Raw genomic sequence first — 12,537 nt, forward strand, 5'->3', positions numbered from 1 at the left:
GTTACTTCAGGCTGGACAGCTGACACTGCAGTGCAGAAGAACAAAAGTTGTGCATGCTTCTAATGTATGTATGAACCCACATTATTATATGTTGTGGTATCTTCACAGTGTAGTGGTTTACAAATTCCCTCACAAGCAAAAGATCCCTGGTTTGAGCCTTGGATGGGGCTGTGTCTGGAGGGACTTTGGTGAAAAAGTGTCAGATCCAACATTTGGTGATACCTAAATCCCCTTTTGAATATAGAGCAGCTGAAAATAGCTTTCATCTTTATACTGGTAATTTTTTTTCCTTTTAGTCTGGTTTGTATCTGAGTTATTGTAGTTTTGATTTTTCAGTTTTAATTAAACTTTACTCACATTTCAGTTTAATTCCCGTTTGCTTTTAAAGCGACCATATCAGCTTAATTTGTGTTACTTCTAAATGCTTAGTTTTTATTGTAGTTTTTGCCTTAATATGGTCAAATGGTGCACTTTTGCATTTTGGTTTTGTGACTCTTGCCTGTGAAAAGCGCTTTTCAAAATTTTTATTCACTTACTAAAGTGTAGTTTTTATTTTTTATTTCAGTTAACTGCAACCACAATTTTTTTTATTTAGTTAAGTGAAATTAATGAAAACAATTTATGTAACTTTTTAATTTTTTTCTGTGCATATCTAACAACTAAATTGCTGTTACACTAAAAATGACACAGAATATCAAAACTTGTATGCGTGTGTGCATTTGTGTGATCCCTGGGATCTCGCAGGGCTTTAAAAACAATAAAACCTCACATGTTAGGCTTGGACAGGTGTGTGTTTATTGCAACCAACATTAGCTCATGTAGCACACCCTATAAATACTTCCACGCTAATAAAATCAAATCCTTTGTCAAAAACCAACCAAAGACGCACACGGCTTTTTCCATCACTTACTTCAGCATTCTGTTATACAGTTACCCTGGCAACAAAGAACAAACAGCGGCTTTAGCGGCGAAGGAATCTAGTTTAAACATTAAGGCATCCATGTCTGGATCGGCCTGTCTTGTCTTTGAATTTGACTTTGAATTTGTCACAAATTAACTTTAATTTAAAGTTACAAATTTAACTTCAAAATTTAAGGGAAATTATAGAAAGTGAGAAAATATAATCTAACAAGTTGAATGCCATGCTTTATGCATTATAAAAAACTGAAGCTAAAATAAAGTATAGAGCACACAAGTCTGTATAGTGTGTTTGTGTAACCATATTAATACATATCCATGCACTGGGTGTGTGTTGATGCCCGCAGACTGTTGAAAGCTGCATGCTAGTCATAAGTGTAGGCTTCCCGAACGTTTGCTGGGTCTAATTTTGGTGTCCTTTCTCTTCACTCATCATCTGCACTGTGCTTTTCAAGAGACCTGCCTTCATGATGGACGCCTATCAACAGCTGCTGTTTTTTTAACCCCAGTCAAACACAGGCTCTTTAACTCAGGCAAACTCACTGCAGGACCACAGTTAGGACAACTATCCTTCATCTATACTCTTAGAAATACTTTAAAATCAGTGTTAGGATTAGTTTTTGCTTTTGCAACCCATTTGGTAACCCTCTACATTGCTAATATTAATTATGTTTGAATCCTTCAGTGTCATCAGGAGGTTAAATCTAAGTGTCTTTACATATTAGGGTGCATAACCAGAAAACAGAAGTAAAAGAAAAAGTGTTCAAGCGATTACAAAAAATCTCTTATTCTTAAAATATAAATGTATTCTTGAGTAAATCTGGATAAATGTTCCTATGTATGTATTTGTATTTATTGCTGTTGTGCTCTTTTTTAAACCTAGGGCTTTCGTAATTCATGCGCTTGATAGATTTGGAAGTAGTCTTCTGAAACTTCTTAAAGTTCAGTGGAAGAGCGCTAACATGAAACTTGGTGTTGGGCCTGAGCGTCTGTCAACAAGGTGAACTGAGTCCATTCAATAAGCAGCACACATTTGGTGTCGATTCTTACTTATTCACTCTTTCTTGATGTTAAAATGTCACATGAAAGAAGTGTAGCAGAATAAATGCTCAGAAAAACTAAATGAAGAGATCATGTCAAAGGTATAAGAGCCCTTTGAACATACTGTTGGATGTTCAAATGTAATTTAAAAAAATCAAATTTGAATTATATATTTTTTTTTATAGGGAGTGAAAAATCAAGAATTTCAGCTGCTTCTTTGTCACTAGCATTTTTTCCAACTTATCTTAAAATTTGATTTATGTGCTCTGGGCAAGCTCTAACAAAGAACCATGTATCCAATCCAAAAAACCCAAACATTTGTCTGACCTTTGACTCTGGCTGGTGTGAGGCAAATCCTGTGTCTGGCGTGGGGTAAGTCTTCATGGCTGTAGCTGGCAAGTATGACATACTGGCTCCTGAGGATACATCTGTGGAAACAATTTGATATGGGAACTTACAACTGTCCTGAAACAGTAAACCCAGTGCGAGGGAAGAACTTTGCTTTAGTAAAGTACATTTTCAAACTGTTAAATATTTTGTTCAAAATGTTTAACATATTTTTTTATTGTTGCTTGTCTTAATTTCCTCTTTGTTCAAAGTCTTTTTTTTTCCCAACCAGCACCTAGCTGGAAGAAAAGGCTTTGCTAAACTCGTCACTCTTGAGAAACATCTGGGAAACAGTAATGATGCTCCACTGTGATGCAGATGTAGTTGCAGTTTCATTTGCATAACCCATTTTCACACAAGCCCTGTAGCTTTATAGATATTACAGATGGAGATGCAGCTGAGAATGAAAATGTTTGATGAGTCAGATTGGAGTCTTCATTCTGCAGTTTTCTCTGCACCACAACATTCACATGGTGTCTGATTAAGCAGATTTCTGCCATTTTGGCCGATGTGAGAATCGTGCAGGCATTAGTCCTAGCTAACTCGTGGTGATTATGTTTTCTTGTCTCTTTCCCCTCGTGCTTGAGCCAGTTGCAGCAGATGGCTGAACTTCCTTGAGCCTGGTTCTGCCAGAGGCCTCTTTTTGTTACACAAGAGCTCTTCCTTCCCATTGTTGTGTAAATACTTGCTCATAAGGGACCATCCAATCACTTGGATTTTAGCTCCAAAACTATTTAAACCAGATGGTTTAATCTTAAGTGCAGAGTGCCTCCACAATAGATATCCAAATGTTAGCTTCAGATTTCTTTAAACCCTAAAGAGAAGATTATCTAAATTTAAAATCGGTTGAATGTGCCATAGGAGCTGTAACTATGATGGAATGACCTCAGAACTATTAGAAATTGGCACACAGTACTAGCATAGTTCAAACAGCTACCCAGTCTTGGGTAGCTCAAAACACATTGTTTCCATTTTATTTAAAGACATTTCTTCACCACCCTTCCAAGCAATGGGAATACAATACTGAGACAGAGATCTTCTAACAGATTACTCATCCAATAAAAATTGTGTTAGGTAATTAATATATATTAATGCTGTATGGGCTTGTTGGCAGTTTGTAGTTAGTAATTATACATAAGTGAATGCATGAAGCATATATAATAGGATCAAGAGAGTTTGTCAGAAAAGCAGCGCGTAGAAGTCTTCGGCTTTGTTGTGTTTACTGCTACTCCTCCAGCATGTACAAAAAAAGATGACTTGGCACGGTGCAGCACTGTTTTAGGACTTCAAAACACTTCACGCTAACTGCACGCAGCACTTCAATGTGTTAAAATAAGAAGTGTTCAACTATAAAAACATGCTGCCTCATGTCCTAAAAATACCCCGTTTCTCATAATCAAGTGATGAGTAAAATATCACTCTTACAGCAGGAGTTAAGACTGATGTTTTACACTTTGCGCTAATGTAAGGAGATACACAGCTGGTGGTGTTGGTGGTGGGTTATCCTACCTTGACTCGCAGCAGAACAGACTATGTGGTTCGTTCCTGCGGGGTTCAGACCTCCATCAGAAGGCCTGCTGACAGCATAGTGAGTAGCTCCAGCTGATACCACCGCTGAACTGCAACAATCAGAGACGGCTGATTTTAGCTGCCTCTCCCCTGCCTTGCTCGCTCATATCTTATGACAGAGCTCATATTCACAGAAAGATTAAGACAGCTGCATAAGAAGTAAGGAAAAGGAAACTAACATATTTCCAACTGCTAAAAGAGGTTTGCTCTGAATTGATCGACATCGTTTTAAAGCTGTGTAAAAAGTCTGAAACTCAGCAAAACAAAAACCACAACAAATCACATCAACACAGAGGCTTACTGAACGTCCTCAGTCATCAATGATAGTCTAATTTAGACTCTGTGCAGTGAATTTTTGGAGTTGTAAATGACTCACCTGTCATTTGCATACAACATTCGATTCTGGAGGTGTAGCTTTCCCTTCACGTGCTGTTCCCAGTCCTAAACACACGTACACACATAAACACTGTCTGAACATGTAGACTCAAACAGCTTAGACACAGGAAGCCCAATACTTGCCCTCCCTTAGTGGCTCTTAGCTACCCCTTGTATAACCTCATGGCTGAAACCAATTAAAGAGACACCATCATGGACTTAGAGGCCATCGAACAAAAATACTTAACTACTGTATATTAGCTATTCTTAATATCTGCTTAATGCTCATTCAGAAAGTCAGGACTTGTTTAAATTTTGTAAAATCCTTCAAGCAACGCACAAACTTGTGTTTTAGTTCAAGAAAACTAACTTTGTTCTGTTCCTGTTTCAAATATACAAATGCATAGATTCATATAATGGTCACGTGCTAAGATTTACACTCATCAATTTGCTCACCTTTAGGTTGTAGACCTTCTTGTCACAAATGCTACACTGGTGTGGCAGCTGAGTGGGTGTAACAGCATGGTAATCATTGACCTGATAAGGCTGAAGTGTCCTGGTACCTGACGATAAAGCTTCCTCTTTTCCGTGCAGGTGCTGGTAGAGTCCTAAAGCCTGCATGCCACTTGAACCAAAAGAGGAAACTGCTGCACTATTGCAGTTTAACTTCGTATCATGGGTTGGCTCCTCTGGGTTATATAGTTCAGTCCTAGGCCGAGCCGGCTGTCCAGCTGGTGTCCACGCAGGGGGAGGACTAGAACCCACATCCACCATACCGGTGTGAGACAAGTTGGTTTGACCTTGCCATTGCTCTTTATGTCCCATTGAGTTAAAAATGTTCATTTTCTGCTCACTAAACCCAGCTTGTTGTACTTGCATATCCTGTCTATAGAAATCTCGCTGAAGACCAACATTGGTCATGTTATTTGCCTGAGTATTGATAACTGTGGACAGCCCGTTACCAGCAGTGGCTGATGCTGCAGATGTCCCTCCAGATAAGTTGTACTGAAGTCGTCTGTCTGTGTCAGAGGGGTAAGTCGACCCAGACTTTTTCCCATACTCATTGCCCTGTTGACCCATCGCGTCTCCTCCACAAGGATGGTTCAGCCTAACAGTGCCTGAATTTTGGTTGAATCCCCCACTGACCAAGGCTCCCAAGGCTGAATTTGAAGAGGGGAAACCTAGCACTCCTGTGGGGAAGGCACTCTGTTGACTTCCAACCATAGTTGAAGTCCGTAACTGATTAAACAAGGGCTGAGACATGTTGACATTGGAGAGAACCTGATTGAGAACAGTGGCCGCAGCAGCTGTGTTGCCTTCCTGAGCCAGTTTCAGGCGATGGAGGGTAAGCTGGGCCTGGAGCTGAGCGAGTTGGAGGCTGGCTGGAGTCAAGAGGAGCTGCTGGTTTTGCTGCTGAGGACCTGTCTGCGAACTGCCTGGGAGCTGGACACCCAACTGGAGACCCTTATTGTCAACACCGTCCAAAGGTCCCGAAGTGATGCTGCAGGGTACAAAAGATCACAGATGTTTTTCAGGAACCTCAAAGATCTAATCTATTAACCTTGCCTATGATTCTAAGCCTGTTTCTGAAGATTTGGGCAAATTTAACTGATACTTATAGGCTACAGAACAGATCTTTGCTCTGTTCTTCATTAAAAATGGTGGATTTAGTCTATAACTGTCTGTAAAGTGTCAATTACACATTACACATGTTTTTCATTTCTAATAAAATATGTGGCCAATACTGTGATTTGTATGATATTTTCAGACCATTTTCTTTTATAGCTTCATAATTATTTACTAGTGATTTGCAATACTGCAAGGTTTGGTAGCAATCCAATACCAAGTAAAGACACAGTGAGTTTTGCTAATACCAAAAACCAATATATATACTTTTAACTTAAAAAGCAGCTTATGTAGAGCAGAGAGCTGTGTCATGATTTATGACATCAATCATCACCAGTTTGCAAATTCTGAACACATTTTAAATATCACTAAAGCATTTTTTACTTTCCAGAATATTTAGTTCACAAAATAAAACACAGCTTTCACTAAACCATCGATTCAATCTTGCTAGTATTACTCTGATAACAATACTGGCTCAATATAATAATAATAATAATAATAATAATAATAATGGATTGGATTTATATAGCGCTTTTCAAGGCACCCAAAGCGCTTTACAATACCACTATTCATTCACTCTCACATTCACACACTGGTGGAGGCAAGCTACAGTTGTAGCCACAGCTGCCCTGGGGCAGACTGACAGAAGCGAGGCTGCCATATCGCGCCATCGGCCCCTCTGGCCAACACCAGTAGGCGGTAGGTGAAGTGTCTTGCCCAAGGACACAACGACCAGGACAGCGAGTACGAGGATCGAACCAGCGACCTTCCGGTTACAGATGCGCTTCCCAACCCCCTGAGCCTGGATTGATATGTGTACACATATTGTTTACCACACCTATATATAAGTAACAACCAATGCTCTACAGTTTGCATCACACAGGGTCTTGTGTACAGAGCATTTTTTTAAAAATTTGATTTGCAAATGTTGTGTACTGATACCAAATAATGACACATTTTGCACAGTTTGCACAGTCCTTTGCAACAGCTTAATAAGCACTGATATTGTGCTTGGCTTAACGCCCACCGGCAGCTAATTTCTGGTTAGCTTTCATTACACTAACTAATACCATATATCGCTGGTATTACCAAGAAAGATTTATCAGATACTTCACAGTTTTTCTTTTCTTGCTGATATTGGCTGATTTAAAGTTTCAAAGTTTCAGCTTTAAATTTTTACACACTTAAGTGCCCCACAGCTAATATCTGCACACATGGAAAATCTCACAAGCAATAAACCAGAAAATGAGAGTTTAGCACTGCCATTAGCCTGTTGTCATTGCTGCTGGGATTAAGGCAAACCAAACAATGTAATTACACAGCATTTTGCTTCTGATAAGCAGATTCCCATCTGCTTATGCATTGAAACAATGTCTTAAATCAAACATAATTCCCAAAGGTCCCAACCTAAAACTATCAGGTCTCCTGCCAGGTTCATTTCCATACCCCAACGGGTCACAGTTGTTTTTCAGGACCTACACAGTATAAACATTGTGGCTAATCAGTGTGCATATGGACACAGACACTATGTTTTAACCTGTTAAGACCTGTTCATCAATTTAATTTTGAAACCTTTTGAAAGTTTATTACATCTCTATGGCACATATACTAGCATAATTAAAGCAATGTTATATCCATCTAAAGCAGCATATATTTGGTCCAGTATGGTCAATACTAACACGTCCATTGTTGACAGCACAGGAAATGTCATGTATTCTTTTATTAAGTCCAAGGTGCAAGGATGAAACAGAAAGGTAAGAAGACAATCCACTGAGGTATTCCCATGACGATGGCCACGTGTACTGACACATCTGCACATCTCCTGAAAATCACCCTGTCGTGTCTCTTTGTCAATTTCTGAAGGCTCAATTCTTCATATTTAGCAGCTTTTACAGGTGATAAAGAGCTGATAAAGTCTAAAAATCACACTGCCTTGGTACTGATTGTGTTGTCCCCACATAAGTCAGTTTGCTCCATTTTGCAGTTAACCTGGGAGCTCATTTCATGTTCATGCTCACAGAACACAGAAAAACCCTTAAAAGGTCTCTGCAGACCTCCATTAGCAACCTGTGATATCCTACTCACAGCATATGAAGCGGGCTCAGTGTGTATCATGAGTGTCTCCTAAAGAAGTTAGGTATTGTCCGTTTGAATACAACTTATGCGTTCACATACTCAATCTGCCCCAACCGGGATGTAAGCAGCAGCAACACATGTGAACTCCCTCGACCAATGACATGATTGGAGCCTCGCAGCAAGCAGTTCACATTAACATGTCTAGAATAACATCATCTGTTAATCCTACATCACAAGTACTGCAATCCTCACACATTTCCTCTTGCCAGTCTGCCTCTGTGTGCCTGTTAGATCTGAAAACTGCTGAGTATGAGTTTGGAAGATTTTCCTGCAAAAATATCTCAGTAAAGCACGTGATCCTACAATCCCAATGTCCCTCTGGGTCTTAGTCAGTGCAGCTATCATCTCAATTTTGTCTGCTATAAGAAATAAACTGAAGAAAGAGATTAGACTTTCTAGATCTTACTCTCCATCTTGGCCGCAGCCTTGCATTCACAGGGTATTATCTTTAACTCATTGAGGATTTGGGATCTTGCAGTGTGGCTTTGTAGAGCTCAATCAGCTGATTACTTATGTAAATGATGTTCCACCTCCTGATATTATAGCATCACAATGCAAAGAAAAAGCACTGGGAAAAGCAAGAAAAATCAAAGTTTGGATAGCCAGAGTTCAAACGCAAGTACAAAACACAAACATTGAAATGAGCTGTAGGAAAATTAAGTCCTGTATGATTTTTAATCGTAATATTTGCATATTAATATTTGATTTAACATTATTCATCCATGTAAAACATAAATTCCATTTAATTTTGACAAAGATGTTGGAAAGTTAGCACCTGAGCTATTTATTTACAGACACAACAACACAACACAAACTGTTGTAATAGAACAACACAACCCACAGGTGCCATGACCCTGTTTCACTGGCCAGCCTTTTCAGTTTCTGATGAATGCTCTTACAGGAGAGCTAAACTTAGTCGACTTGACTAGTCATCACATTATCTATGTTAAGCCCTTGACACCGGCCTGCCTGGCCACTGCTTCAATATTTGTGCAAATACTCTGTCAGAGACAAAGAAGCGACAGCCATAAAACTTTGTTTACAGCAATTATGAAGCATTTGAATCTGGATTATTTGCAATTTTTTCCTAAAAGGTAGTACTGTGCCTAAGAAGTGAGAGATTATAAAATGGATTTTGGTTGTTCTAAACAAACAAAAGTCAAAAGGCATTTTCAAATATTAATTTATGAAACAGAATCTTGCAGAGGATTATCACCTTCATGTCTGTCATCCTGTTGGCTTCTTCAGTTGTGATATGGTCTTGTGACTACATCGCCACATCATAAACTTGTCATATCATATCCATCACTCACACTTCAAGTGAGCCATAAATCATCTTGCTGTATATACTGTGGTCCTAAAATCCCACCTCTCCAAATGAAACATCGTGAGTTTGTTTTGGACTTTGAGAATATTGTAGTACACTTTGTATTGAAATATTGTATTAAAGGTTGTGTATGTTCTACAGTATAAGAGTAATGGCTGATGTATAACGCCATCAAATCATAAAAAAAAATACTAGTTCAATCAAATCTGATAATAAAGCATTCATTTAACTTATTATGTGTCCAAAGTGGTACATCACAATGAGTTAGTTCATCAGCATAACTTTCTGTTTCCAATAACTGGTCATACTCAGTGTTTTGGCTTATTACCCTAATTTAGTCAACAGTTTTTATTGTTCTTTGTCTGTAAAGCTCTTTGGAACTTTGTTAATAAATAATTTATGTATTTGCAACATATACAAAGCAAAGTAATCCAGTACAGTCTGTGGAGTTATAATACCTGTGCGTATGATATTTTGCTCATCCTGGACAATTCACAGCTCCCAGTTCTTCTTAAGTGAACAAGCATGCTGATGGAGAGATACACTTACACCATTCCAGCTTATGACTCAAAGCTATAAATACTAGAGTTGCCCTCTGCCATCATGATACACAGTGTCCTTAATAGGCTAATATGGACTCTTGGGCTCCTGGCACAGTGTGCCAGACACTTCAAACTAATCTTGTTATGACGATAGGGAATATAGGTGTCAAAATAACCTCAACCAGTTGTGGAAGGGAAGGGTTTAACACTATGTATGTATACGTATATGTTTCTGTAGCTTTCTGATAGATAGATAGATAGATAGATAGATAGATAGATAGATAGATAGATAGATAGATAGAGAGATAGAGAGAGAGAGAGATAGATAGATAGATAGAGAGAGAGATAGAGAGATAGAGAGATAGATAGAATAAACATTCAATGTGACTTTCTATATTTAATTGAAAAGTGGAAAAGAATATCAAGAATATTTAATAACTACAGGAATGGACAGGAAACGTAAATAGGAAGTTATAAAGTGACAAACAAATCTAATCTGAAGACAAATCATTCAAAACAGAAAAACAAACAAAAACATGCATTTCTGTTTAAAATAACCAATTTATCGAACTTTTCACTAGAGAGCTTAGATTTGAAACATGCCTGTGCAATTTTCAATCCTAACACACTCTGGTACTATAGTATCCAAAAGAGAAAACAGTTGCAAATCATATATAAAAACATCACACGTGTATGAAATACAAATATAATATTGATATTATACATTATATAAATGTAAGATGGCGGCACGTATGCAGCTGCACAGCGCCCCCAGTCCCACAATTTGTTTTATTTTTATTTTAAAAATAAAGGGCTATTCTATTCTTTTCTATTCTATATTTGAATATTCAAATATAGAATATATTTGAATCATCTGCTGTGATGTGTTCTTATTTTGTTTCAGGTGGTGTGCCAGTGTGTTTTTTGGTGTGTATTTGTTACAGTTCCCTGCTCTGAGTGACGCGCTGAAAACAGCCTCTCACAGTCAGAGTCGCAGTACAGATTCATAGCAGACAGCATTAGCTCAGTCTTCAGAATAGCTTCTTAGCTACATAAATACATGTACAGGTTTCTATTTCGTCCCACAAGGTTTAATTTTAAAAATACATAATTCGAGAGAATATACATCAGAATTACGGCTGTTTATAAACTTACGGAGCAAAGTGATGGCAGATGGTATCAAACAAGAATGTCTACTTTCTCATATGGCATCATTTACAAGTTAATTTGCTGCTAACTATGCATGCTCACTTATTCATTTTGTTCTGATAGGGAACCATAAGCTGTCACAAAAACATAATAAAGACTCATAGTGACCTTTTTGCTAAAGAAAAAAAAGGACAATAAAAAGAGGTTAAAGGCTGAGTGTCATCAGCATATTTTAAAATCAAATGAAAATACATTCCTTAACAACAGAAAATATGATGTTTCTAATAATATAAACCAATATAAAATGCCAGTAACCAAAACAATACAAATCCATTTTATTAAGAACCCCCCCCCCCTCCTCTTGTGGACAGGGGCACATACGTTGTGCATTATGATGTCCTCCCCCATATTTTCACTGTAGTTCAAGAATCTAATTATTTATAATTATTTCAGTGAAAAATTCATATGAATGTTAAAAGAAAAAACACCCATCTATTTCCTTATTCAGAAAGTAGTCAGGTAAGCTCTATTCTGCACCTGGAGCGCTGATTCTTTGTTAATTCAGCTCAACAAAGCATTATACAAATACAAGACCACATCCTAATGTCCAGTTAAAACTTCATTCGTGCATACTGTATGTTGAGAAGCATACGTAAAGCAGCAGATTCATAAAAATCAGCCAAAAACAGCTGCCAAGCAACTTTGACTGATAGTTGCTTCCTGTTCTATTTTAAAAACAATAATAACACAGTCGTTTGTGGCACATGTCAAACTACAACAACCACATTCTCTCTGCAAAACTCGCAAGATAGCATCATAGTCAAAAGCTTGAGCGTTGATCTGGTCTGTCTACAAAGCCTCATCGGAGGAAGTAACAAATTAGAGGAAGGGTTCAGGTCCAGTTTGGTTCAAGAATAGTCATCCGCTGAGTCCAGTAAAACATCCAGCAAAATGCAACATTGTCCAAAACAGTTGCATCTTCACAATTAGCTATAAATCCTGCTTCCTTGCAGCTGACAACACTTGATGCTATACACCCAACGAGCCAAAACTGACAAGCAAACCTTGATGTATTGGAAGAAATGCACAAACCTTGAAAAGTTAGGCAGTGAAGGTCCGAGTTACACCTCTGACGCTAAATTCTGCACTGCTTCTTAATAATCTGACCTTTGCCCAGCAGCTGAGACGGCATCATTGTCCACTAACATGTTGACTAATGCTAGCACATGTACACTAACATAACATCACTGCTAGAGGTCTTTACCCCAGCGTGAGTGACGCTGCTTCCCTGTGTTAACGGGACAGGCAGAGGCAGAGACGCGTGTGATGAAAAGTCACAAGTGGTTGGCATGTGTGTGTGAGGACGGGGCAGACCAGCACACAGGAGGAGAAAGTATTTACAGAGAAGGCATTTGGGTAATGCAGTGCAATCCTGAATCTGTTGCTTCCACAATAGCAGCTGTAAAG

The 12,537-nt window shown here is 38.4% G+C and overlaps 1 protein-coding gene across 1 annotated transcript in view; it reads right to left on the reverse strand.

The window, feature by feature from the left end:
• rbm20 (RNA binding motif protein 20) overlaps positions 1 to 12,537 on the reverse strand; it is a 49,339-nt gene that overhangs the window by 12,300 nt on the left and 24,502 nt on the right. Inside the window, exons 2-5 of the mRNA XM_040004793.1 lie at positions 4,747 to 5,791; positions 4,292 to 4,356; positions 3,856 to 3,965; positions 2,287 to 2,387 (exon numbers count right to left, since the gene is read on the reverse strand). Coding sequence (XP_039860727.1) covers positions 2,287 to 2,387; positions 3,856 to 3,965; positions 4,292 to 4,356; positions 4,747 to 5,791 — 1,321 coding nt within the window. The remainder of the gene's footprint in view (positions 1 to 2,286; positions 2,388 to 3,855; positions 3,966 to 4,291; positions 4,357 to 4,746; positions 5,792 to 12,537) is intronic.

Source organism: Simochromis diagramma, unplaced genomic scaffold (assembly GCF_900408965.1).
Source record: "Simochromis diagramma unplaced genomic scaffold, fSimDia1.1 OVJJ01000487.1, whole genome shotgun sequence".
NCBI classification, from domain to species: Eukaryota; Metazoa; Chordata; class Actinopteri; order Cichliformes; family Cichlidae; genus Simochromis; species Simochromis diagramma.